The 24,364-nt window shown below is 35.4% G+C and overlaps 1 protein-coding gene and 1 long non-coding RNA gene across 3 annotated transcripts in view; one reads left to right on the forward strand and one right to left on the reverse strand.

Annotated features, from left to right (window-relative positions):
- LOC131055969 (disease resistance protein RUN1) overlaps positions 1–24,364 on the reverse strand; it is a 27,328-nt gene continuing 2,964 nt past the window's right edge. The window contains exons 2-6 of one of the 2 annotated variants that reach the window (XM_057990287.2): positions 4,026–4,083; positions 3,363–3,939; positions 3,023–3,277; positions 2,249–2,877; positions 1–2,154 (exon numbers count right to left, since the gene is read on the reverse strand). In XM_057990287.2, the coding sequence (XP_057846270.2) occupies positions 3,044–3,277; positions 3,363–3,939; positions 4,026–4,083 (869 nt within the window). In that variant the 3' untranslated portion in view covers positions 1–2,154; positions 2,249–2,877; positions 3,023–3,043. Of the gene's footprint in view, positions 2,155–2,248; positions 2,878–3,022; positions 3,278–3,362; positions 3,940–4,025; positions 4,084–24,364 lie in introns of those variants that run through there. The other variant, XM_057990286.2, reaches the window with a different exon arrangement.
- Positions 15,428–24,364, forward strand: part of LOC131055970 (uncharacterized) — a 10,384-nt gene continuing 1,447 nt past the window's right edge. The window contains exon 1 of the long non-coding RNA XR_009108567.2: positions 15,428–15,649. This is a non-coding gene — a long non-coding RNA (uncharacterized LOC131055970). The remainder of the gene's footprint in view (positions 15,650–24,364) is intronic.

Raw genomic sequence — 24,364 nt, forward strand, 5'->3', positions numbered from 1 at the left:
TTCAAAGCAAAATATATATCTCCAATAAAATTATGCATGCATAAAACAACCATTCCTTTACAATGTATTTTTGGAAGTTGTTTGGCAACGATTTGCAATTATCAATCTTTCTTCAACACAAAAAAAAGTAGTGTATAACATATAAATCAAAATCTGTTCTTTCCGTAGACTCTTGACTATTCTTAAATTGGCTTCACTTGCCCAATCTATATGGAGCAGTGAGAGAGTAATAGGTAATCCTTCTACGGACATACTTTTTCACCAATATTTTCTTGCCCTTTAGCCATTGCCACTCTTTCAATGCTTCTAGTGCGCTTACATCATTTAAGTTCCAGAAGGTTTCATATTTATAACGCTCCAAACAAGGTTGAAGATCCTCATAACGAATACAATGTGGAGCTCCACTAATGAGATCCTCATCATGAGTACGAGGTTGACATGCCATCATGAGCTCCGAGGATGGAAGGCAATATTTAACCATCGCTGCAAGACTTTGGAGAACCCTCTTCATAGAAGATTGAAGTGGTCGAATCCTTCTTTTTACATAAGATTGAAGATTTCGAGCACTCTTTTTCACATAAGATTGAAGATCCTTTTTGAATAGAAGACTTTGTGGAACCATTTCCGCCCATTGTTGAGGATCATCATTGAATTCGAGACATTGGGGAACAATTTCCGCATTACTTATGCTTGGGGAGCTTTCCTCGTTATAACATTCCACCCAAGATCGAAGATTCTCATTATACTCAAATGTCATTGAAACTAATTCCACAGAAGGTTGAAGATTCCTATAGAATTCAAGGCTTTGCGGAAACATTTCCGCACCGCGTAAGTTTGGGAACCTTTCCTCTTGAAAAGATTGAGGACCCTCACAAGGGTGAAAATACTCACAATCTACATGCCCTTTCTCATACTCAGAACGCCAACTCAGTTTGACTTCCTCTAATTGTGAAAACTCGCCCATGTTTGGAAGTCCTTCCATATTGTCATTATAGACTAGATGGAATACCTGTAACTGAATGCAGCCACTAATATCAGGAGGATCTTGAATGCTCCAGCAATCATATAAACTTAAGTTCTTTAACTTCCTCAGTCCTGAGAAATTGGGAAACCTTTCTAAATATATTAGTTTGAAAAAGTAAACATCCTCCAACGAGGCACAACATGTGAGATCTGGTGGGTCCCTTATACTACATTTGTCAAGCCTGAGCACAGTCAAATTCGATAAAAGCGTGAAACTTGGAAGCTCCTTCAGACACTGCATATTCCATAGTTGAAGATTCTCCAGTCCGTAACAAGACTCTCATCTTTTGGGCGCTGACGCATCTTCTGATGAAATGAACAATTCTAGTATCTTTAAAGCACTTGGCACATCTATATCTGGACATGTCGTCAATGCATCACATTCTTGCAATAAAATTTTTGATAGTTTCTTACAGCAAGGAGCGGTGCGTAAGCCATCGCGCAGCAACTGTCGAGGACAATACATTGCAGCTCCACACATTCTGTACAGTCGAGGGGCCCCTTCACTTTCTTACACACTCTAAATTCCACTTTCTCCAAATGCAGCAAACCATGTAACCTTGGGAACTCCAAGAGGGATGGGCAGCAAACATTAATCTCTCTCAGAGAAACACAACAGGTAAGATCTCCCAGCTGATTGAGCACCTGGCTGAGTGCAATGTTGATCTCAAGATGTTGTAAACCTTGGAAGCTGCTTAGCTCAGGAAGTTTAAACAGTGGATGTACCTCGCTTATCTGAAGCCACGCTAGTTGTTGGATATTTTCCATACATTCAAGTGCTTCCAGGTCATTGCATTTGTGTGATGTGATACTTCTGAGACGACCCATTTTGCCTAAGTCAAGCGTGCTCTCAGTCCGCACACCTAGGAGCTGAAGCAACCATAGATTTTGAAGGTCCTGGGGGACGATCTGGGATGGTCTTCGATGGTTGCACTGCTCCAATTTAGCCAATTCAAACCCTGAATTGTCTTCTGATGATAGTAACCCACGTGTACTAGGTGGGTCACCCTTCCACCACAGCCATCTCCTCATTTCATTTGCTTTGCTCCGAGCGAATTCAATATATAGGTCATGTATACGAATTTCAGGTCCAAATTCTTCAATAAATGCCTTCTTACATAGATCCTCAACCTGAAACCACATATAAATTAAGCGTTCAACGTTTTCTCAACTAAAACAACCAAATCACAAACTAAAAAGGTCTACAAGAAAATATTCAACTCACTGCTTTCTCAATAAACAAGATCTCTTTGTTGCAAATTATTGCTAGCCACTCAGTAACTTTCTGGGTAGACATATTGGGCAGCATATATATGGTGAGAAGTATGAATATGGTGCGGTACTCAAAACGCACGTCATCGAAAGCTTTGCCCAGCAAAATGAACACTTCATCCAAACCATCACCGGGTCGGTCTACCATGTCATCTATCTCAGCAACCCATTTTGACAGATGCGAACCGTATTTACTGAAGAGGTGGCCGCCAAAAGCTTTTAAGGCTAACGGATGAAATGTTCGACCTATCCAACCGACCTCTCTGAATGAACATCTGTTTGCACACTTCAAAGCAGTATTTTTGTCGTCTTCCCCCAGCGTGGACTCTTCTATAGATGTTCTTTCTAATAATGTGTATGGCCTCGTCTTTTTCAAGCCTTGGAGCGCGCATGCATGACTGCAACTCAAGTTTGAAATGCTTTACTAAAACATCTACGCTGCGTGCTCAAAAGAATGCAACTTTCTTTCCTGAAGTCTGCCTCAACATAATATCTCACTTCGTCTATGTTTTCCTCTGTGATATTGTCGAGAACCAACAAAACCCTTTGGCCCTTCACTCTTCTGTCCAACTCAACTTTTGCCTGTAAGTTATAATGCATAATAGTTATACATCTTGTTCACCAGTCTTCGTTTAGAATCATTTACATAACTGGACCTGTATAGAGAATTATTTATGGAAAGAAAGAACATCCTGTAAACAAAATTGCATTGTAGGCAATCACTCACCTGATCTGGATCTGTCAGTGTCTAGAGAATCCATGGAGGGCAGTGAGTGACATACTGCAGAGCAATTTTTACTCTTTGCAATGGATCGCCTCTGGAAAATTCCAGATGACATACTTTACCTTCGAAATCCCCCAATTTGAAGTTGCAGAAAGCCTTGGCAAGTGTAGTTTTCCCGTGGCCCGGTATTCCATACAATCCTGCAACACTGATTCTCTTTGCGTCCGAATGAACAATGTTGAAGAAATCTGCAATCTCCTGTAGCCAATAAATGTAGTGAACCCATGAGTCTGTATACACACGTGAAAAAAGAAAAAGAAGGTAGTGAGCTTTCTTTCTTCACCTGACACATTCGTACTTGCCCTTGCATCCGAGGGACATGATACCTTGGTGAGGGTGTTATTGTATGCCAGATTTCTTTCACAATTTTATCTCTGAACTCCCCTTCGTCATCACCTTCATTGAACATCAACCCATTCGTCCGCCGTAGTGCATTCAAAGCACGGTACCAGTTGTTTTGCTCTCCCTCGGATATCCCCAACTGTTTCCACTTTTCGTTGCCTGGTGTAAAGCTTTCAAGAACATCGGGTGAAACTAGAAAGAAAAAGGGTACAATTTTGAGATTGGGATTTGTACGGGTTTTGTCTCTCGCTTCCATGAAAGCCGAGAGTTCCAGCATTGGCCACTTAGATTCGAGGAAATTCTCAGAGAGAAGCAAAACTGTTGCTTTGCATGTCTTGGCGGCTTCAAATATACGAGAAGGGAAATCTTCTCCCAGTGGCAAACTTTCGGGATCTTGATCAAAGAAGCAGGACACTCCTTGGTTTGTGAGGTCTCTGTATAGCTGTCGAACAAAAAATTTCTGCTTACCGCTGTGACTGAGAAATATATCTTTAGCGAAATATATCTCTTGGCAGTCACTGTCAATTGAAATAACGAGTGAATTTTAAAATTGGATTCAGATGGGGGATAAAGACACAAACGTTCGAATAAAAATTTATCTCACCTGCAGATCGATTTGTTGGGTTGGAAGGATCCGTTTGCCTCCACATTTGGGGCATTCTCTGCACATTTGACCCATTTATTCATTCATTGAAATTATAAATATAACTCAATTCAGAATCTAATTAGGTTAGACGAACTAAAAACTTATTTGAATATTTGAATTTTTTTTAGGGTTTTATAATTTTAATATTATAAATATTGTACATAATTATCTAGAAGACATGGTTATCCAATTCTTAGGATGCACCAACTCTTAAAATGCACTAATTCTTTAATTACTTTCATATATCATAATTGATGTATTGATATACACAAAAATCTCTCACACATCATAATGTATGTATTGATATACACATAAATCTAATAAAATTTTGAATAACTTGTTTTCACTAGTGTTTTATTCATACACATTCAAAATCCTAGGAAGAAATATTTAGCCAATAGACTATATTACATAAGAACTTGTGACCAAAAAGCTGTGGATTAAGTGGAAACAGGTATGAAGAAACGATTCTTTAGGATTTGGCTGGTTTGAATTTTGGACAACAAGTCGACCCTTCCAGCTGATAGGATATTATGAGTTTGGGTGTCTTTTTAATTTCTGAGTCTCCTGAGGATCTAGTGCAATGATTCAAACCTCAATCAAGATTAAAATAGCATGTTTGAAATTGTAATTGAAGGTCAACCTTTAGACTGAACCGCTAACTCCCTGAGGAAGGTCGTGGGATTGTTTAGAAGCATACACTAATAACTGGAATAGATTTTGAAGGCTTACTGGAGACGTCTAGGCCAAAATTAACCAATTGCAATTAGTTTGGCAGTGATAGAGGATATTGGAAATTGTGAGAATATTTAAGAGTTCGCCCCTGCTTTCTTGAGCGCTGCGAAAGGAGCAAATCTGATGCCGGTTCAAAATTTACACAGTTATGAAAATCACATCTTTCTCATGGTTTCTGTTATGTCAATTTAGTTGGATGCCTATGCCTGGTGGAGCTTGGTAGTAATCTGTCCAGAAAAAACTGCAAATTCGAGAGCTTCATCGGGTTGATTCGAATGACAAATCAAGTGGTGTATTGTCTTGGTTTTATTTATTGGACAATGCAGTTCTGAAAATTAGTTCTTCATCTTTCTGCTGTCAAAAAAAATAAAGAAGTTTAATGTTGTGATTTTAAATGTTGAAACGTCATTCAAATAATTTCTCATTTTACTTAACTTAGCATGATTATCTTTTGGTAATTGGGAATTCAAAACCCATTCATCAAAACTCCTCCCAAAGAAAACAGCAGTGACCACATCAATTAAACAAAGCATCCTTGCCTGCAACATTTGATATAAAACGTAGTGACCGTGAAGATTGAAAAATTACCCCCCAAAAAAAGTGTTCAATACTTCATTTAATGGCGCTGCCACACATCTTATGCTACTTGATTTTGATATTAAGTTGTATTAGTGCAAAAGTTATTTTTATTATGAATTAAAGTTTAATGTGGTTAACTCGAGAAGGGTATTTATAGGACATTGTAATGTCATAGAAAATACAAAAAAATATTATCATAGAGGTCATGATGATATACTTGCAAGGAATCTAATCATAGGAAATACAGCGAGTCATACGGGAGTTACAAAGTAATTTAGGCATCATCGGAAGCCAGTGAAAGATAATACAAGTGAAGAATCCTAGGTTTAACAATACTCATCTCATAATGAGATACAATGTAATGTTTTCTTTTGGGATCTTTAAAATAATAATATTTGTTCAAAATATGATAATAGTTTTATTTAAGATTACAAATTTATTATGTATTATTAGGCCAATAAATCATATCATAATATCCAAAGTTGATCAACATATGAATTCTTCGGAAATATTTTGCAAACTATTGGATTAGAGGACTCGATCCGTAATTCGACAATGACAATAACTAAGATCCCAACCTTAGCTTGTCAAGGGCATGAAAAGACCTGTCCTTCCAACCCTTAGCCCACCTGTAAGCTCAGACCCCTGTCAACTTTCAAACGTTACCTAAATTTCAAAATTAATAACTTGATGAATTTACTAGACTATTGCTGATTAATATTTCTTCATGAATTGAAAATGTCAATCTTGGATAGTACTGATTGTTTTACGAAGGATTGCTACTTGAATTGTTGTCTTTGAATTATATGTATTGTTGATTGTGTTTCTAAATTGTCATTCTGAAACGATAATCTGAATTGGTGCCTTGTTTCTCTTCATTGATGTTGGTCTCAATAGTATGGTATGTATCCATTGATACACTGACATATAAAAGTAATAATTACTAACAAATAATTATCTAAATACTTCTTTCTTTAGATATCAAGACATTCAAAAACTCATTGAATGGAGTTCACTCTAATGTCAACGCTTACCCTGGTTTTGAGGTGCATATTTTGTGCAATGGGCTTCACTTTATGTCATTGTCCAATAGATTCTCCATGCATGTGGTATGAAATGGTAAGTTGAGAAAATCGTGACTCTTCATTATAAATTTCAAAAGAATTTGTTTTCGTATTTGTAATTTTTGCAAGGTAACTTGTTTTAGAATTTTATTAGAGAATATGTTGAAACACAGTTTACATTTACTTCTGTGTTATTTTCCACCAAAATTCTATATTTATTGTATTTTTCTTATGTTCATTTAATTGATCTTTCAACTAAACAAATGAAATGAACAAATTAAACTTTTAAAAATTATTTAGTTATACTTGAAGAAAATGAATGAGAAAATGAATGGCACTATGGACTTTAAAATCAGTGTTTATGCCACAATTCGTCTTATTCATTAATGCAATGTCATCATTCTATGCAAGCGAAAGAATTGACATAAGAAAGAACTAAATAAATGAAATGAATGAAACTGAGCTTTTAAAAATATTTTTTTATACTTGTAGAAAATAGATGACACTCGAAATTAAAAATCAATCGTTATGCCTCAAATTGCCTAATTCATTAGCATGGTGTCATTACTCTTTGCATGAATTTTATTTGGTGAATGATAATAGCAGGATCTATTAACGATAAAAATTTGTATGGATAAATATGAGGGGTGATCTCACTAGTATTTGCTCCCTAAGCACTAATATATTCCTTACTGAGTGGTCATGATGTCATCATAGAGGTAGTATATCGTGGCATGCAGTTTTTTTTGAAAGGAAGGTAATCATGGAAATCCATTGGAATATGGAATGATTATTGTGCAAATGGAAGCAAAAACCCCAGATAATTAAATATTGCAAAACAAGTTAGATGCAAAGAAATATTGAAGAAAAGAAATGAAGATCAAAACAAAACACAAGATATGAATTTACATGGTAAAACCTTGACAAAATGCCAAGGAAACATCCACGGGGCAAGGTATCAGTATTCTTATTGCTCAGGAAAAATGAATACAAACTTCACAGCTACTCTTCTTTTTGCAGTCTGAATTTGCAAATACAACAACAACAATTACATCCCATTTGCCTTCACAGACAACATAGATATATACAAAAATTCTTCTAAATGCAACTGCCACCAACATGAAATATCTCGCTCAACTCCTTAAAGGAAAGTAGGAACTTTCTCACAGAGAAAAAACTCCTTAAAAGAAAACAGGAATTTTCTCACAAAGAAGAACTCCTTAAAAGAACGTAGGAAAATTTTCACAAAGAAGAAATACTATTCTGAAGGTGAGAAGAAATTAGGAATTTCCCATTTCTATTATTTTGTGTTTCTAATTGTTGTCACTATCCAACAATCTCCACCTTGACAAAAATTTACCTGAGAACTGCCCAAAACCACCACCACCCCTTCTGCAAGCCAAGAGAAGTGACCGCCCATTTCGACCTCTCTACTAGTACTGGTTTTGTAAACATGTCTGAACAATTTTTAAGTGTATGAACTTTTCCAAGGATTAAGTTCCACCTCCATCAATAACCTGTCTTACAAAATGGTACTTAATTTTAGTATGCTTGGTTCTACTATGATAATCTGGATTTTTGGCCAAATGAAAAGCACTTTGACTATCACAGAATACAATCACTCTGTCATGTACTTTTCCAAGTTCAGTGCCCAAAAAACCCTTCAACCAATTTGCGTTTTTACATGAATGTGAGATAGCCATATACTCTTCCTCGGTTGTGGATAAAGCAATTGTTTCTTGAAGCTTTTACATCCAACAAATAGCTCCACCTACAAGAGTAAAGACATAACCTGATGTAGGTCTCCTTTTGTCCAACTCACCTACAAAATTGAAATCAACATAACCATACACTGAACTGTTGCAACCATCATAATAGATATAACAATCACTTGTGCCTTTGAGCCAAAGTTCCTAGACTCGGACTCGGCTCGGACTCGGCAAGGCCGACTCGACTCGTGACTCGGCTACTCGGCTATGACTCGGCAACGACTCGGCAAAATTAAAAAAACCTTGAAATTAAGAGATTTTTAACAATTTAAAACTTGTTTCATGCACCCATTATTGAATAAAGCCCAATTATAATGTGTGCTAGCTTGTTATGCCATGAAAGGCATGCTAGTAGAGTATCTACTTGTTTGGGGCTTCTGTTTAGTATTTTCTTTGGCCAAATTGAAATTTTGGGAGCACCAACATGAGACATCATGAACATCTTCACTTGGAAACTGTAAGGAATGCTTGTGTATGGTAGCATTAAATAGTGTGCTTTTTGAACTTAGGTTTTAACTTGGGACTATAGTTGACCTTGGTCTTTCTTGGACCTCTTCGTTTTTAGGCTATATATATGTTGGATGGAAGGGGGAATTGTGAGGCCAGAAGGGTTTGAAATATGCTCCTCAGAGACATGTCCCTTGCCAAAAATAACCTTGTGCCCCATGGGGGGATTTTTTGGGATGTGGGGATAGGTAGGAAATATCCCCAACTCACCCCCTTTTTTCAAAATTTTAAGAAACATCCCTGTTGTGAGGTACTCACACATTGCCCCATTGCAAATGAAGACCCCCACTTTTTGCTTTCTAGGGTTATCTCTTTTAGTTTTGTTGTTGGTCGTTTTAGTGTCTTAGCCTTTGCATTGAAGGGATTGAGTTTCTCAAAGGTCATCAAATCAGGTGGATCTCCTCAAGGTGGAGTGAAGGAGGTTAGGTCAGTTGAGTGATTAGGGGTTATTTAGATCATTCCTAGGGTTTTTGTGTACTATCTGGTCACGCTTCAAGTTGCTAAATCAAACCTTGGTTGAATGCATAGTGTCCTCCTAGGTCCCATCCCTTACATCATGGTCAGAGTGAACTCGCCTTAAAAGTCTGGAATGTCATCCTGATCCTGAAATGGCCTGAAATTTGACTAAGTCTGGAAATTTGAAGGATCCTTCAAAAACTATATTTTGCATTATAACTCATGGAGGTCCGAAACCACTCTCAAACATCCTGACAATATATATGGAATATAACTTAAAGTATAAGAAAGAGAAAAGACATAAGGAAATGTCACTTATACTTAAATGTTATATTCCATATATGAATCCTGACGAAGATACTAACTTGTCAAACAAGTCAAAACATTGACCTGTGGTGGCCGAGTTTTGGAGCTTGGACTCGGCGAGTTTTGCCATAACTCGCCTAACTCGCGAGTCAAGCAAGCTATGGTCAAAACTCGCCGAGTCCGAGCCCCGAGTCAGCGAAACTCGCCGAGCTTGGCTCGACTCGCCAACTCGGCGAACTCGCCTGACTCGCGGCGAGTTTGGGAACTCTGCTTTGAGCTAAAGAAGCACCCATTTCATTACTGCCCAATGGTCTTTACTTGGATTATCCATGTATCTACTAACAACACCAATTGCATGTGAAATATCCGATCTTGTACATACTATTGCATACATCAAATTTCCTACTGCATTAGCATATGGTACATGAGACATATAATCTTTTTCTTCCTTAGTAATAGGACATAAACTTGAAGGAAACTTAAAATAGGAATCCAAAGGGATATTTACAGGTTTCACATCTTGCATACTGAATCTTATGAGGATCTTCTCCACATATTTCTATTGTGATAACCAAAGCTTACCATGTTCCATGTCTTTGTGTATCTCTATATCCAAAATTTGTTTTGTTGCTCCTACATCCTTCATGTCAAATCTCCTAGCCATCCGATCATTTAACTTATTGATTTCATCCATGCTTTTACTTGTTACAAGCATATCATCAGCATATAACACCAAGATAATGAATAAGCCATTTTTTTAACTTTTAAAGTAAACACAATGGTCATACTCACTTCTTACAAAGTCTTGGCTCACCATGAAGGAATCAAAATTCTTACAACATTATCTGGGTGACTGCTTCAGGCCATACCATGACTTCTTGAGTTTGCAAACAATTTTTTTGTTCCAATCTTGAACAAACCCTTCCGGTTGTTCCATATATATCTCCTCATCCAAATCTCCATGTAAAAATGTTGTTTTAACATCTAGTTGCTCTAACTCAAGGTCAAGTAATGCAACTAATGCTAATACAACTCAAATAGAAACAAACTTAACAAATGGTGAAAAATCCTCATGAAATTCAATGCCTTCTTTCTGACAATATCCTTTTGCTAGCAACTTTGCCTTGTAAATTTTATCATCAACACCCTTCTTCAGTTTGTGCACCCACTTGCAACCAACAACTTTCCTACCCTTTGGAAGTTCTACCAAGTCCCATATCTTATTTTTCTCCAAGGCATCTATTTCTTCTTTCATGGATATTTTCTATTTAGCATTTTTAGTGCCATTCACTTCTTCCTGATAACAACTCGATTCCTCGTCGTTAGACATCAAAGCAACTGATGAAACAAAATCATCATACCATTTAGGAGAATTTCTAACTCGTGTAGATCTCCTTAGAGATGGTTGTGGTGTTTCCAAACTTTCCGGTAGGTCTTCTAAATTTGCACCTTCTTCTTCAGAAGGATTTTCCTGCTCCCTCTCTTTTATAGATGGTTGAATCTCCAACTGAACTTGTGGATATTGTGGTACTTTTTCATGTTCCAAAACATTTTCTACAATGTCTGATTTTGTTAGAGAAGATCCATCAAATACTACATCTATGTTAATGATGATTTTGTGGGCAGTAGGATCTCATAATATACATCCCTTAAGTCCATCACCATAACCAACAAAGGAGTATTTCTTGGATTTAGCGTCTAATTTAGAATGTTGATCTTTAGAAACAAGAACATAAGGATCACAGCTAGAAAAAAATTAGATTTGAATAATCACATGAATGACCTATCCATACCTCTTTAGGAATCTTACAATCTATTGCAACTGATGGTTACCAATTCACCAATAGCATGTTGTATTAATTGCTTCTGCCCACAACTTTTTCTGCAATTTGGCATTACTGAGCATGCTCCTTGCTCTCTCTAGAAGAGTCATATTTATGTGTTCAACAACACCATTTTGCTGAGGAGTGTAAACCATGGTTTTATGCCTTACGATCCCAACTTCCTTGCAATAATTTTCAAACTCCAAAGATGTGAACTCACCTCCATTGTCTCTCGTTAGAAACTTAATTGATCTATCAGTACTCTTTTCAACCAAAACTCAAACACATCAGCTTTGATTTTAATAAAATAGACCCATACCTTTTTGGAGTAGTCATCTATAAATGTCACAAAATATGATGACCTTCCAAAAGAAACTCCAAGGGATGGACCCCAAACATCTGAATGGACATAGTCTAGAACACCTTTACTTGTATGACTACCTGATTAAACTTCTATGTATATTGCTTCTCAAAGATACAATGCTTGCAAAAATTCAAATTCAAAGATTTTAAACTTGGAAGTAACTTATGATTTACGAGTACCTTTAGCCCGTTCTCACTCATATGACCCAACCGTTGATGCCATAAACGAGTAGATTCATCTACTTCCTTAGATGCCATCGTTGCCTCATTTATCTCAGTACTCCCTGCTAGCTTGTAAAGGTTTCCAACTTCTATAGATTTCATGACCACTAAAATGCCCTTGGACACTTTGAGTACTCCACCTTGACAAAATAATTTATAACCACCAGGATCCATAACACTCAAGGAAATAAAATTCTTTTTTAGTTCTGGTACATGTCTTATCTCTGTTAATTTCTTTACAACACCATCGAACATCTTGATTCTAGTGCTCCCAATCCCAACACTCTTACAAGAGGAGTTATTTCCCATAAGAACAACACCTCCATCAATAGGTTGGTAAGTGGAAAACCAACTCCTATGTGCACACATGTGAGCAGAAGCATGAGAATCCAAAATCCATTCATCTTGATGTTGTAAGATATTACAAATATATAGCACTCCAGTCTCAGCAGATTTTTCTTCTCCTCTTTCCTTTTCCAACAATCCTTCTTGAGATGCCTTGATTTGCGATATAAACATTTCATACCCTTTTTCCCTCTTGACTTGGATCTGGATTTACCTCTCGAATGCTCCCCCTTTTCTGTGGATCGACCTCTAGCCACCATTGCTTCTAGTGTGGAGGTTTCTACATTAGACTTTTTCGCACCTCTTCAAACAACAAAGCTCCCACAAAAGAATCAAAATTAATAGAGTCAGTTGTACTAAAGCTAATAGAAGTGACTAAGTGATTCCAAGACCCAATTGACAAATAAGAGTATTGAAAACATTTAAATGATTGGCAATTTTTGTACCTTAGAAAAACTATACAGTTGCCTCTTCGAGTAGATTCAGTTTGTTAAGGATTTTGTCATGTAAAGACTCTCCATTCTGCTCCATAAATGTACTATTGTATCTTCTCCAACAATATCAAAAGGAACTTCATCTACCAAACACAACCAAATTTACTTAGAGGTCTCATATCTATATCTTCCTAGTCCTCATCGGACATATCTGTAGGTTTCTTTGATTTTCCTACCAATGCCTTGTGCAATCCTTGTTGCACTAACAAATCATGTGTCTTGAGCCTCCATAGCTCAAAGTTATTTTTTCCATTAAATTTCTCCACCTCAAACCTAGCATTCAAAGCTTTTGCCATTTATGCTGGAAAAAAAAAACCAAATTCTAACAACCACTAAAAAAATAATTGCTCTAATACCACTTGTTGTGCAAGTGGAAGCAAAAACCCTAGATAATTAAATATTGCAAAACAAGTTAGATGCAAATAAATATTGAAGAAATGAAATGAAAGTCAAAACAACACACAAGACACGAATTTACATGGTAAAAATTTGACAAAATGCCAAGGAAACATTTATGGGGCAAGGTATTGGTATTCTTATTTCTCTAGAGAAATAATTACAAACTTCATAGATACTCTTCTTTTTGAAGTTTGAATTTGCACATACAACAACAACAACAATCACATCCCATTTGCCTTCATAGGCAACATAGATATATGCAAAAAGTCTTCAAAATTCGATTGTCACCAACATAAAAATATCTCGATCAACTTCTTAAAAGAAAGTAGGAACTTTCTGACAAAGTAAAAATTCCTTTAAAGAAAACAAGAACTTTCTCACAAAAAAGAACTCCTTAAAAGAATGTAGGAACTTTCTCACAAAGAAGAAGTTCTATTCTGAAGGTGAGAAGAAATTAGGAATTTCTCATTTCTATTATTTTATGTTTCTAATTGTTGTCACTATCCAACAATGACAAGGTCAATAGATACAAAAGTGCAAGGTTCCACCCAAAATAGAGGTAAAATATGTAAAACTATCGATACATTTACATAATTATACATTGAAGAAGCTGAAATGCAAAAATTTAGTTCAACAAATCATTGTTTTGCTTGATATAGTAACTAGAAGAAAAAAAAAGACTATGATACTCATGTAATACAGATAAAACTAAAAGTTAATTTACTTGATTCTATGGAAAGTTTTCAAGACTAACAATTCTAAAAACTACCATACAATCACAAGTCATATGACATGACAATTTATTACTTACACTAAAATAAATTGTAAGAACAAAGAAACCTTGTAGTAAGGTTTGTGTGCTTAGTCCTTTGCTTTCATGCACTTTAATAATGCCTAAACAACAACATCGCTCTCTTTCTCTGCATCCTTTGTCATGCCCCCACCATGAAAAGATGTCAATTATCAGAAAAATTGTCTTATTTATAAGACTCCATAAATTTGTGTATGAATTAATATATTAAGACAATAATTGTCTTCATGAGAAAGATAATGAAGGCAACGATTATGGTGATAATGATGCATGATCAACAACGATTTTATTATTTTTGAGGGCAACTAAGATAAATAGCAGCAATGATTAGTATGACCATTCTTAAGTGAACTAGCAACTTCCAAAGGTTGTCTCTTTTAATAGAGATAAAGGTATGCAACGTAGAAGATCACATTAGAGGAGGGCATCAAGGAAGTTCATTGAAGAACAAGAAAAAAAAACAAATCAATAAATAAAAAAGAGATCATGTTGACAAAGAATATTTTTAAAGAGACGATTATGCTGAGAGGCTACAAATTTATAGTAGGAGGGAAGAAACAAATGATCTTTATAAAAAAAAATAACTTTAATTGATCAACTTTTGAAATATAAAAATATATTAATGTTTATAAATAAAATGAAATTAAATATATTATTAATAAAATAAAAACATTTCCAAATTAAAAAATATATAGTTATTTATTTTACAATAAAATTAAATAATTGTTAAGAAATTTTATTTTTTTTTTCATTTATTTGTTTATTGGAATAGTATAATAGATATTAAAATACACAAACTCTTTAAATTTTAAAATTAACAATCCAAAAGCTAAAAAAAATTCAGCGAAAACTGTTATTAATATTAATATCTAACATAAAATTTTAAACAATATTTTTTTGTTTTTAAGCTACTATGTATTAACTTTTAATTCAATAATTAATAATAATAAGACAAACTTTCATTTAACCTCTTACTATGTCCTAGTGTTTTGAAAATTCCTTTAAGCCATATATCCAATTAGTCTAAAGTAATAACAAATTAGTGTTAAAAAAACTTATTTCCACTAGATAACAGAAAAAACCAATTCTCTGTTTCTGCGATCTTTAAATTTTGTATGGATGTTATAGTCAGTTTATGTTTTCCTACTGTTGTGCTTTGATCTTTCTCCTTTGGTGGTGTGACCCTGTCGGATCTGCCCAGTCGAACATGGCTCGGATCCACCTCACCAGATCTTGCCTTGACCGGATCTCACTCACCAGATTTTGAAAAGTACTGCACTAGAGATTAATGAAATCAGATTTATTACAATCTATAGATATTTTATTAATGCTACTTTTGTAGATTAGATCGTGTCACTACTAGACAATAGAGGTATTTAAGGCAAAATATCAATTTTGTCTTATGCTTAATTTGTATTTTTTAATTATTTAATTGTCTCAACTTAAGACACTAGAAACAACACTTTTTGTAAAATAAAACTCTATTTTCCCTCTCATTGAACTCATCTGCCCGCTTTTGCTCCTCTCATGGCATCGTATTCGGCATGTAGTTTTCATTAGCGGGAAGGATTATACAGATACTTCATTCCATGGCTCCTTCTTGCACTTCATTCAAGGTCTCCTTCAGAGAGCGACAAGAGTCCACCAAGAATCAATGGGAGAGACTCGTTTGTGAAGGAAGGGGCAATCATCCTATAGGACTTGAGTAGGTACTAATTTTGCCCTAACTATGATTGTGCAGAAAAATCTCTGTAAATTTTGCAAATTGTTTTTTCTTCAAAGTTTTGATAAGTAAATTTCCACTACTTTATTTGTGTTTAGGGCATTTCAACCCCTGGCTAGTTTAAGCTTTGCCCCAAACATTTCCAGCGTGGTCCTACCTTTGGTTGTACCTTGCAATGGCCTCTCTCACACTCTTGGGTCGATGCCTCCTCAATCGAGGTCCTTTCTGTAACTTACACTTCACAGTCCCCTTTGTATTCACATGCTCTGCCTTTTCATATTAGAGTTGTAGCGCCTTGTATTTCCTTGCTCTGTTTTTAAGAGCTTTACATATCTCTGTCGATGTCTATTTGGTTTTCCCCAAAGGACCAATACTCTTCACATTCCCCATTCACTTATTTGATCTTCTTAGGGTTGTTTCAAATGGAATATTTTTCCGTTGCATATAATTTATAGATCAACTAAGTTGCGCTAGTTAATTCGGTGAAAGGTGTTTTCTGGATCTTCCCCCAGGCAATATCTCTTTCCGGTCGATCGGTAAACCCATCTTGTCTGTTACAGACTTTGCCAGTAACCTCTTCTATGCCCCAACTCTCTTCAGATTCTTCTACATGTGAATGGTTCATTTATGACAAGGAAAGCTCACTCATACACGACTTGGCAAGCGAATTTATTTTTCGAGCACATCCAATTTGAGGGGTTGGCATTTCTTGTATATAGAGGAATCTATGAAGCAGTTAAGGGTATTTGCGTCGAACGAATGCTGCTTGAGATTTATTCTCATCCAAAAACACATGGAGAGGTTGCTCGCTTTCATTGTACAAGTCATTCACTTGTAGGAAGTCTTTTTTCCTCTCGAAAAGATTTTGTTTCATTGATATGGTTGCTGGTATATATGGCTAACTTCTCTTCGAGACATGATTGTCCTAATAGAAATATTACTAGCATATATGACTAAAATTCAATGTCCTTACTGTTTTGACAGTGAAATTCTATTTTCTTTCATGTCTTAAAATCATGGTTTACTGTAACTGTTATGACAGTCTTATTTCCTCAAGAGCACTGTCTTTAAAGCATTTAGAAATGACTATTTCAATGAGGCGTAGTTTCCAAAAGGGCTTGATTTGATATCATCATTTTATGACCTTCAAATTACTGCTTGTTTCCTAACCATATGATACAATGATTGAACAAGTGAAAGCCCACATTTGTGTGTTCCTCTGAGTTTGGCTTGAAGAGTCTTCTGTAGCATATCAATTTTCTCTAGTGATTCTATTTTAAATGTTCATGAAACTTTTCCCCTGTCAACTGGTCTTTTCATTCAAAATAGTCTGCTCATGATTGCACTATCACTGTGACTGCTCATTGTACATTAGATGACTATTTTGAAAGATATTAACACCCTTTTCTGTCATTACCGTTGATAATGATCTTTGTTTCTTCATTTTTTCCTCAGTACTATGATAAGGTTTGATAGTTCACTATCTGTTGTATTATATTCTCGGTTATTTCTCTTTTAAGGTTCAGATGGTTCCTTTGTGTTCAACATGGAGGGGCTCTTAAAAGTTTTTCTCTCTGTATCGTACAACTTTTATAATCACCTCAATGAGCTGTGAAATGTCACTATCTCTACAATATCATGATAACAACTTTCTCTTTGTCTTCAACATCTTACACTATATTTTCTTGTGTTGTAGCTGTCTTTATCTTTGCTTATTGATTATTCCTCATACTAATCTGCGTCTTCATAGAACTGTATCTTATTGTCTTTTGAATCCCTATGTGAGATGTCATTTGAGAGCCATTTTTTATTGGTGTTATCATCTCATGTATGTTATGAACCTTTGTCAAGGTCATAGAAGTGACAGTGCTAGATGCTATGAAAGTGACTTATGAGAAATCTTTAATGCAACATTGAAAACCTCCAAACTTAACAAATTCAGACATTCACTCTCACTACTCTGAATTGTCCTGAAATCCCTTTCATGATTGCTTCCTGACTCATAACAACACTATCATCTTTTTAGGAGTTCTGGACTGTCATCTTGATTTCCATTGCTTGGTGATCCTTGTATCATGGATGCCATGTGCCCTACATTGTTTGTCTTTGTTTTTCATTAATGGATCTTACATTTTATCGCCGGAGTATAGAGGTTAATGTTGTTTTTCTTGTGTGAGTCATAATTTTGGTGTATAAAAAATTATTTGTTTCGTGAAGATATTTGGTGTTTGTCATAAATGTGTTGAAAAAGTGAAGCCCGTAGGTAGCTTTGATAGTGGTTTGGGTTTCCTTTTGGGGAGGTACTGGCTAGTTGGGTTGCAGGGATGGAGAAGAAGAATGGAGGCAAGCCATCTTGCTTTATATTTCTTTGTATTGCTACAATTACCTAAAGGTAATATATGTGAAGAGTTCTAGAATTGCTATGGGTTCTATGAATTGTTTTGTGTTATACCTGGTTATAAGGGGGTTCCCAATATTGAGCATAAGCTTATAATACTATGCAGATATGTTCCCTCGAGCTGGATAGCAACAGGGTATTGTAATCATAAATGTGTATAAGAAGCCTGGTGTGTATTATTCCTTGTATTGTTTGAGCTACTGAGGTTTTAGGTGATCCTCTTCACTCGGGGATTGGCTAGGGCCTCAATCGGCTTGATGATGCCATTTGGTTGGGTGGAGAGTTTTATACTTCACCATTGATCTCTTTTCAATTGCAGAGTAATCTTTCTAGGTGATAATTTCTTCTTGACTGAAACGAATCTACCCTGCCACTGGTAGAAATAACAGGTAGAAGAATAGATGAAAGATTTGTTTGAATAGAAATAATACATCTAACATTCAGTATGGGGAAATAATGCATGTAGGAATAGTAATATGTATTAAAATACATGCCCAGACATAAAAATAAGTTGTACAGATTAAGTATAAAATTGCGTCTGTTCGCTTTGATGAATTCTTAAGACTAGCATACAATATCTATATGTATGAAAAGCTTGATAAGACAAAGGGAATGAATGTAAGTCTCCTTATTCTAGGTGTATGATCGTAGATCCCTTGTGATTCAAAGATTTTTGGTTGTTGCTATGGTACACTTCATTTCAGTCTTAAATGTCACTCTAAATAGCTGGTAACTCTGCACCTGCATATTTGTGTATTGGTCCTTGTACAACCTAGAGGGTGATAAAAGATTGACACAAGTCTATAAAAAAATAAAAGAATTGGTTCACAGGATATTTTCTAAGACTCTTGTCCAGGAACACAACTTATAGCAAACTAACAAAATTCAAGCTCAAATCAAATCTACAATGGAGAAAGCATTTTGGGATGGAGTTGTTGAAGGACTTGTAAAGAACCCATTAGATTATACTTGAATGGTAAGGCTTGTAGAAGAAATTAGGCATTATCTGAATACTCTGGTTTCTCAAAATTGGACTACAAGCATGTTGCCCGAGGCTGTTCAATGGCTTTGCTTTTTAAGATATAAGAATCTATTTCTTTGACCTTTGAATCCTTATTCATTAGCATCATGTAAAACATAATTGGTTTTGTAAAATGTTCAAAGTTGGATAGTTAAATTACAAGTGAATTTTAAGCTTCAAAAAATTTAAGCAATGTTGAACATGGTTGAGCCATGGTGCATGATATCTATTCTTTCTAACTATTGAGTATTCAAGATTCAACAAGCAATTCACCTAGATTGGATCTTCAAACCTTATCTCTTGAAAGTCATTGACATAATTTACCCACACATTCATAGAAAGCATAAATGTTTGAAAAAAAATGGAATGTTATTTTGTTGAATACATAATAATCAAATAGATTACCTAGAGAAATAATAGAAGAGGAATCGAAAATTGCATCTAAGGAGACTTGTGTATCCAGAGGTGAAATCTCTTTGAAATATATTACTTAAGACACGTATCTAAACTCCAAATAATAGTATATCAAGCAGAGGTGTTTTCACTGTCAAAAACTCTATAAGATAAGTTCACTTTCCATGATATATTTACTGTTTTTAGAGATTTGGGGAGGAGGTTATTGGTTGTTCATGATGAGATCTTTTCAGTGATTTGTGACCTTTTTCTTTTTCCATTCACAGTTCCATAAGAGGCATTGAATGTTCAAGTCATTAGATAGAAGCCTTGCACTATTAAACTTCATAGCATGTGAAGAGTGTTGAAATAATAGCTAGTTCGGGTCAAATATAAGTATTACTTGTATTGGGCTAGACCCAAACGCATTATGTAACTTGTAACCATTAAGGATGTTGATATTTGTAGCTAGGTTGGATCCCTTCTAGGACCGACCTAGCACACTTAGCATGTGTATGGACCTATCGGCCTTAGCCATGCTTCTTATCACATTTTGTTACATAAATTTTTGTTTAGGTTTGGCCCTATTTGGGCAGTGTATGTAACTTGCAAATATGAAAATTGGGCGTGACCTATAATGTAACTTGTGGATAGGTCAAGTCCTATATTGAATGTAACTTGTGTTGAGGTAACTTGTAGCGTCTAGGGCTGACCCTATATTGGGCGCCTAATCTAAAGCATTATATTGCTCCTTGTTGTAAGCCGACCTATGATGAATTAGGATGCTAAGTCTCATATATATAAAAAGTATGAATCATTGTATCAACACACAATTCAGCAAACAATATACACACAGGGAATATATTCTATAATCAGCAGCAGTGATCAACGAACTATCTTTTGGAAGACAGCGAATCATCCTAAGTCAGCAAACTGATCTTGAAGGCAGTGAATCATACTTTTGTGACTGTGGACTGTTCTTACAGGCAGCGAACATCATCCTAAGGCAGCGAACTGAACTTGAAGGCAGCGAATCATACTTTTGTGACTGCGAACTATTCTTACATGCAGTGAACATCTCCTAAGGCCGCGATATATCATTGAAGGTAAAGCAAACTTCATCTCAGAGTCTGTAGCCCTTCTTGTGACAGCGAATATCATATCTATTGCAAATAAGTTCGTCTTTGTATATTTGTCCTAGGTTGAAGACATTATACTACTGTGCATAGCTTGCTGATTGCTTCAAGCATTGAAGCTCATTGTAAAGATACTGACTAATTATTGCATAATAAGATCTGAGATTTATAGCTGGGTTTTTCACCTCCAAGAGGGAGGTTTTCCCAGGGTAGTTTGGTGTTCCTAGTGTTCATTATTTTGGTTTTATGTCATTGCTATCATCTGTGTGATCCTAATTTATCAGTCTGATCCTAAAATTAACAAAGAGTTCAGTAATTTCATTGTCATTCACAAATGATATTTGAAGTGAAAACAGTGATTTGTTTAGACCAAAGTAGTTAAACCAATGATGAACACAATGAACAATAAAACATCAATGGCATTCAATGAATAAGAAAATACACAGAGAAAGGAGAGTATTGCAACTCAAAAGTTCAACATATGCAAGCCTTCATGATAGATGAAGATCACTAGCAATGAAACATTAAAGGCTTGAACACTGTATATGCAGCCTTAGATAGCAAAGATAGGTAGATACATGAAGAAGCCCAATCATTGAATGACAAAATTCTACCTCTTAAGATTCCTAGTTGTATTGAAAAAACCATTAGTGGGATATGTTTGTACAAGAGGCATAACACTGTCTAGGACAGTCATTAGAGAGCAGTGAACAATGAATAAATGGTAGTCCTCAAATACCCACCAGAGACAAACAATAAAGTATAGCCTAGAGACAAGAGAAAGACTATTGAAAATACATATGGTGAGTGAAAGATAGCCCCATCAGGTTTGCAAGCTAAAAGAACAGTGACAGTCATTTAGAGGAAAGTTTCAGTCCAACTTCATAGTGAACAAAGCTTCAAAATTTAGTCACATTGCAGATCACAGGTCTGTGACAGAGAAAACAATGACTACAAAGACCAATCACAGTCATAAAACTTTAAGACAATATTTGTAACATACAAGATTGCAAAATAAAAGGGCTTGTAATACAAGAAGCAAAGACAGTCAAAAGGTTTCAATAAATAGACAATGTTGACAATATCATGCTGATCTGTAGCAGCATCTATAATGGAAGCCATGTGGAAAGTACAGTCCATAGCTTAAGGAGACCTGTAGCAATAGATAGAATTCTTAACAATGATAATTACTGTAGAATGTACAAATCATGGCAATAATGGCCACAGTTCTTGTAATCTTGTATAGAATGGTACAGTGAATAGACCTCCATAAAAGATGAAAATCAACAAGAACAATCTTTTTATCAAATATCACAGTCCAAGCCAAAGAGACAGAGTTTGTAGTCCTGAGAACAATGGTAGTTTGTAAGGAAAAGTTCTATGAAAGAAATTTTCAAAGGGACATGTGTCATAACCATGATACCCTAGGTTCCTGTATGTCATAAAGATATAGTTTTTTTCAAAGTGATCTTCATAGTGCTAAAGGGAAGCCAACATAAGGTTCCATGCTTAAACACATATCCCAGGCATACAAAAAGTAAGAGTAGCAACACAAGCTACAAGAGCAGGATTTATGATGGTGTGACAGTGAAAAGTGGTATGGTGTTGGTACCTAAAGATGCACAAATCTGAAACAAAGCCACAATAGAAACCAATACGCAAGCATTTTTTGTTTTGGCAAAGACAAGTATTTCAAGTTCATAGCCCAACAAGTGCATTGATGACAATTAAGGGAAATAAAGAGAGCCGCCCGTAATACTGCATTGAAGGCTCGTGAAGATGTTTTTTGCAACCTCTGTCAAGTGGGTTATAGCCTTAAACATGGAAGAAAGACCACTATTTCAAAAAGACAGTCAAAGCAAGGTCATTAAAAAAAACATTGTAAAAACAGTCCTTTAGGTTCAGAGGACAGTCTGTGGTTTTGAAAGGTCATGAGAACATAAGCAACATGAAACAATAATCAGAAAAGCAGCCAAATGATATTGTTACCGCATAAAGGAAGCCTTGATCAAAGATTGATAAGATAAAGCATCGGGATGACTGTCATAATCACAGTCATAGAGGAATTTCTTGAAGTCAAAACCAATGAGAAAATACAATGATTCTACTCTATGGACGTCACAATAGAACAATTGAATGTAAGGAGACAAACAGGTCATAGTGAGGATTTCTTTCATGAAACACATTTGAATTACCATCATCATCGTACAGCAAGAAATTCCACTATTCGAAAGATCCAATGACTATCTTGATGAGCAATGAAGAGAGACCCCATGAACACATCTTTCATACGCTGGTCAGAGATGTTATGGGCCTGTTAAAGGAAAAGTATGTGCATTTCAAGTGAAAGTTCCAAGATTGAGTGATAGAAGAAATGACAGGTGTAATAATAGTATGAAAAGTCTAATAAGATGAGCACATAAACAACGATCAAAGTAGAAAGACAGTGACATAAACACTACAATTATGGTAGCCACTGTGTTAGGAACCTTCAGAATAGTGTTTTCAATGAAAGTTGTCACAAGCAGTAAGATAACACAGTATTATCAAAATCACAAGAGAAAAGACTGTGATACACAATCTTCCAAGATGATAGTAAGGACATATCAAATTTATTGTGTTTTATTTTTTTAAACCTTTAAATTTATCTCATTTATTCTCTGTTGAAACAAAAGAATTCATATGGAATTTAGATTTGTGAGTTGTGATAATATGTTTCAGTTGGTTTGAAATGGTGCAATTCTGTTGAAACAGAGAACTAACATCTACTGTCTTCTTTCTCATTTTAGCAGAGAATAAAAGCATATTCCTCTTGAAAAATCTATACCCCTTCATTAATTGTTGCATTAGCCTAAAATTTTGACTTATTATAAGCCAAATCATACTAACACTTTTGACATTTCTTCTTAACATTGATGCACTTAAGCAAGCAAAACCCTTCACTTTTTTTTTTTTGACAAATTCTCTATAAATTGTTTCACAGAATGCGCTTTGCCGCTGCCTTTATGTTATTTTGCAAAAGCACTTTCAATACACCCAAATAATTGGCTCCCCCAATTGTTTTGGCCATATTCCTTTTACTATATATATGTACCGACATGCTCACATTTTAATATCTAACCTTTATCCAACAGATTCAGGGACTCAATAAATGTTTCATTAAGAGGGGGAAGATTGTGTGTCACTAGAGAAACTATATTTTTATGTTTTACTTTTTGATTTATGGTTGATAGGCGATTGATCACTTAGGTCTTTCAACCTAAGAAAATGCTCAGACAAGGATCCCCTGTTGGTCCATTTTGTGGAGAAAAATAAATTTTTAGATACAATACAATGCATGACTCTTATTTGATGTTTTTGATATTTATTTTTCAGACTTGTCAATAAGGTAACAATAGGAGCGGCATTTCAGACTTCGGGTATGAGATCATCAGATATGTAAAGTTTGAGAAGTAAGAGCACCATATAGAGGTGTGAAATTCTATCTAGTGTGTTAGGTAAAGCTATCATGTAAGTGGGTGTTGAGATTGTTGTTTAAGTTGCAGCAATAACATTTGTATTTGGAGGATTTCTGAGTGTGTTTTAGATCCAATAAAGTGGTATTTTTATGTCTAAAGCATTGTCATACAGTTCTGATTAGCTTGGAGGGTTTATTTACCTATTTGGAGGTTTCTTTGGTGCCTTTACAGCCTCCAAGAGGTTTGATTTCAGTCATAGAAAACCAAGTTGACAATGCTGATAATGACTATTATA

Source organism: Cryptomeria japonica, chromosome 8, assembly GCF_030272615.1.
Source record: "Cryptomeria japonica chromosome 8, Sugi_1.0, whole genome shotgun sequence".
In the NCBI taxonomy this organism is placed as follows: domain Eukaryota; kingdom Viridiplantae; phylum Streptophyta; class Pinopsida; order Cupressales; family Cupressaceae; genus Cryptomeria; species Cryptomeria japonica.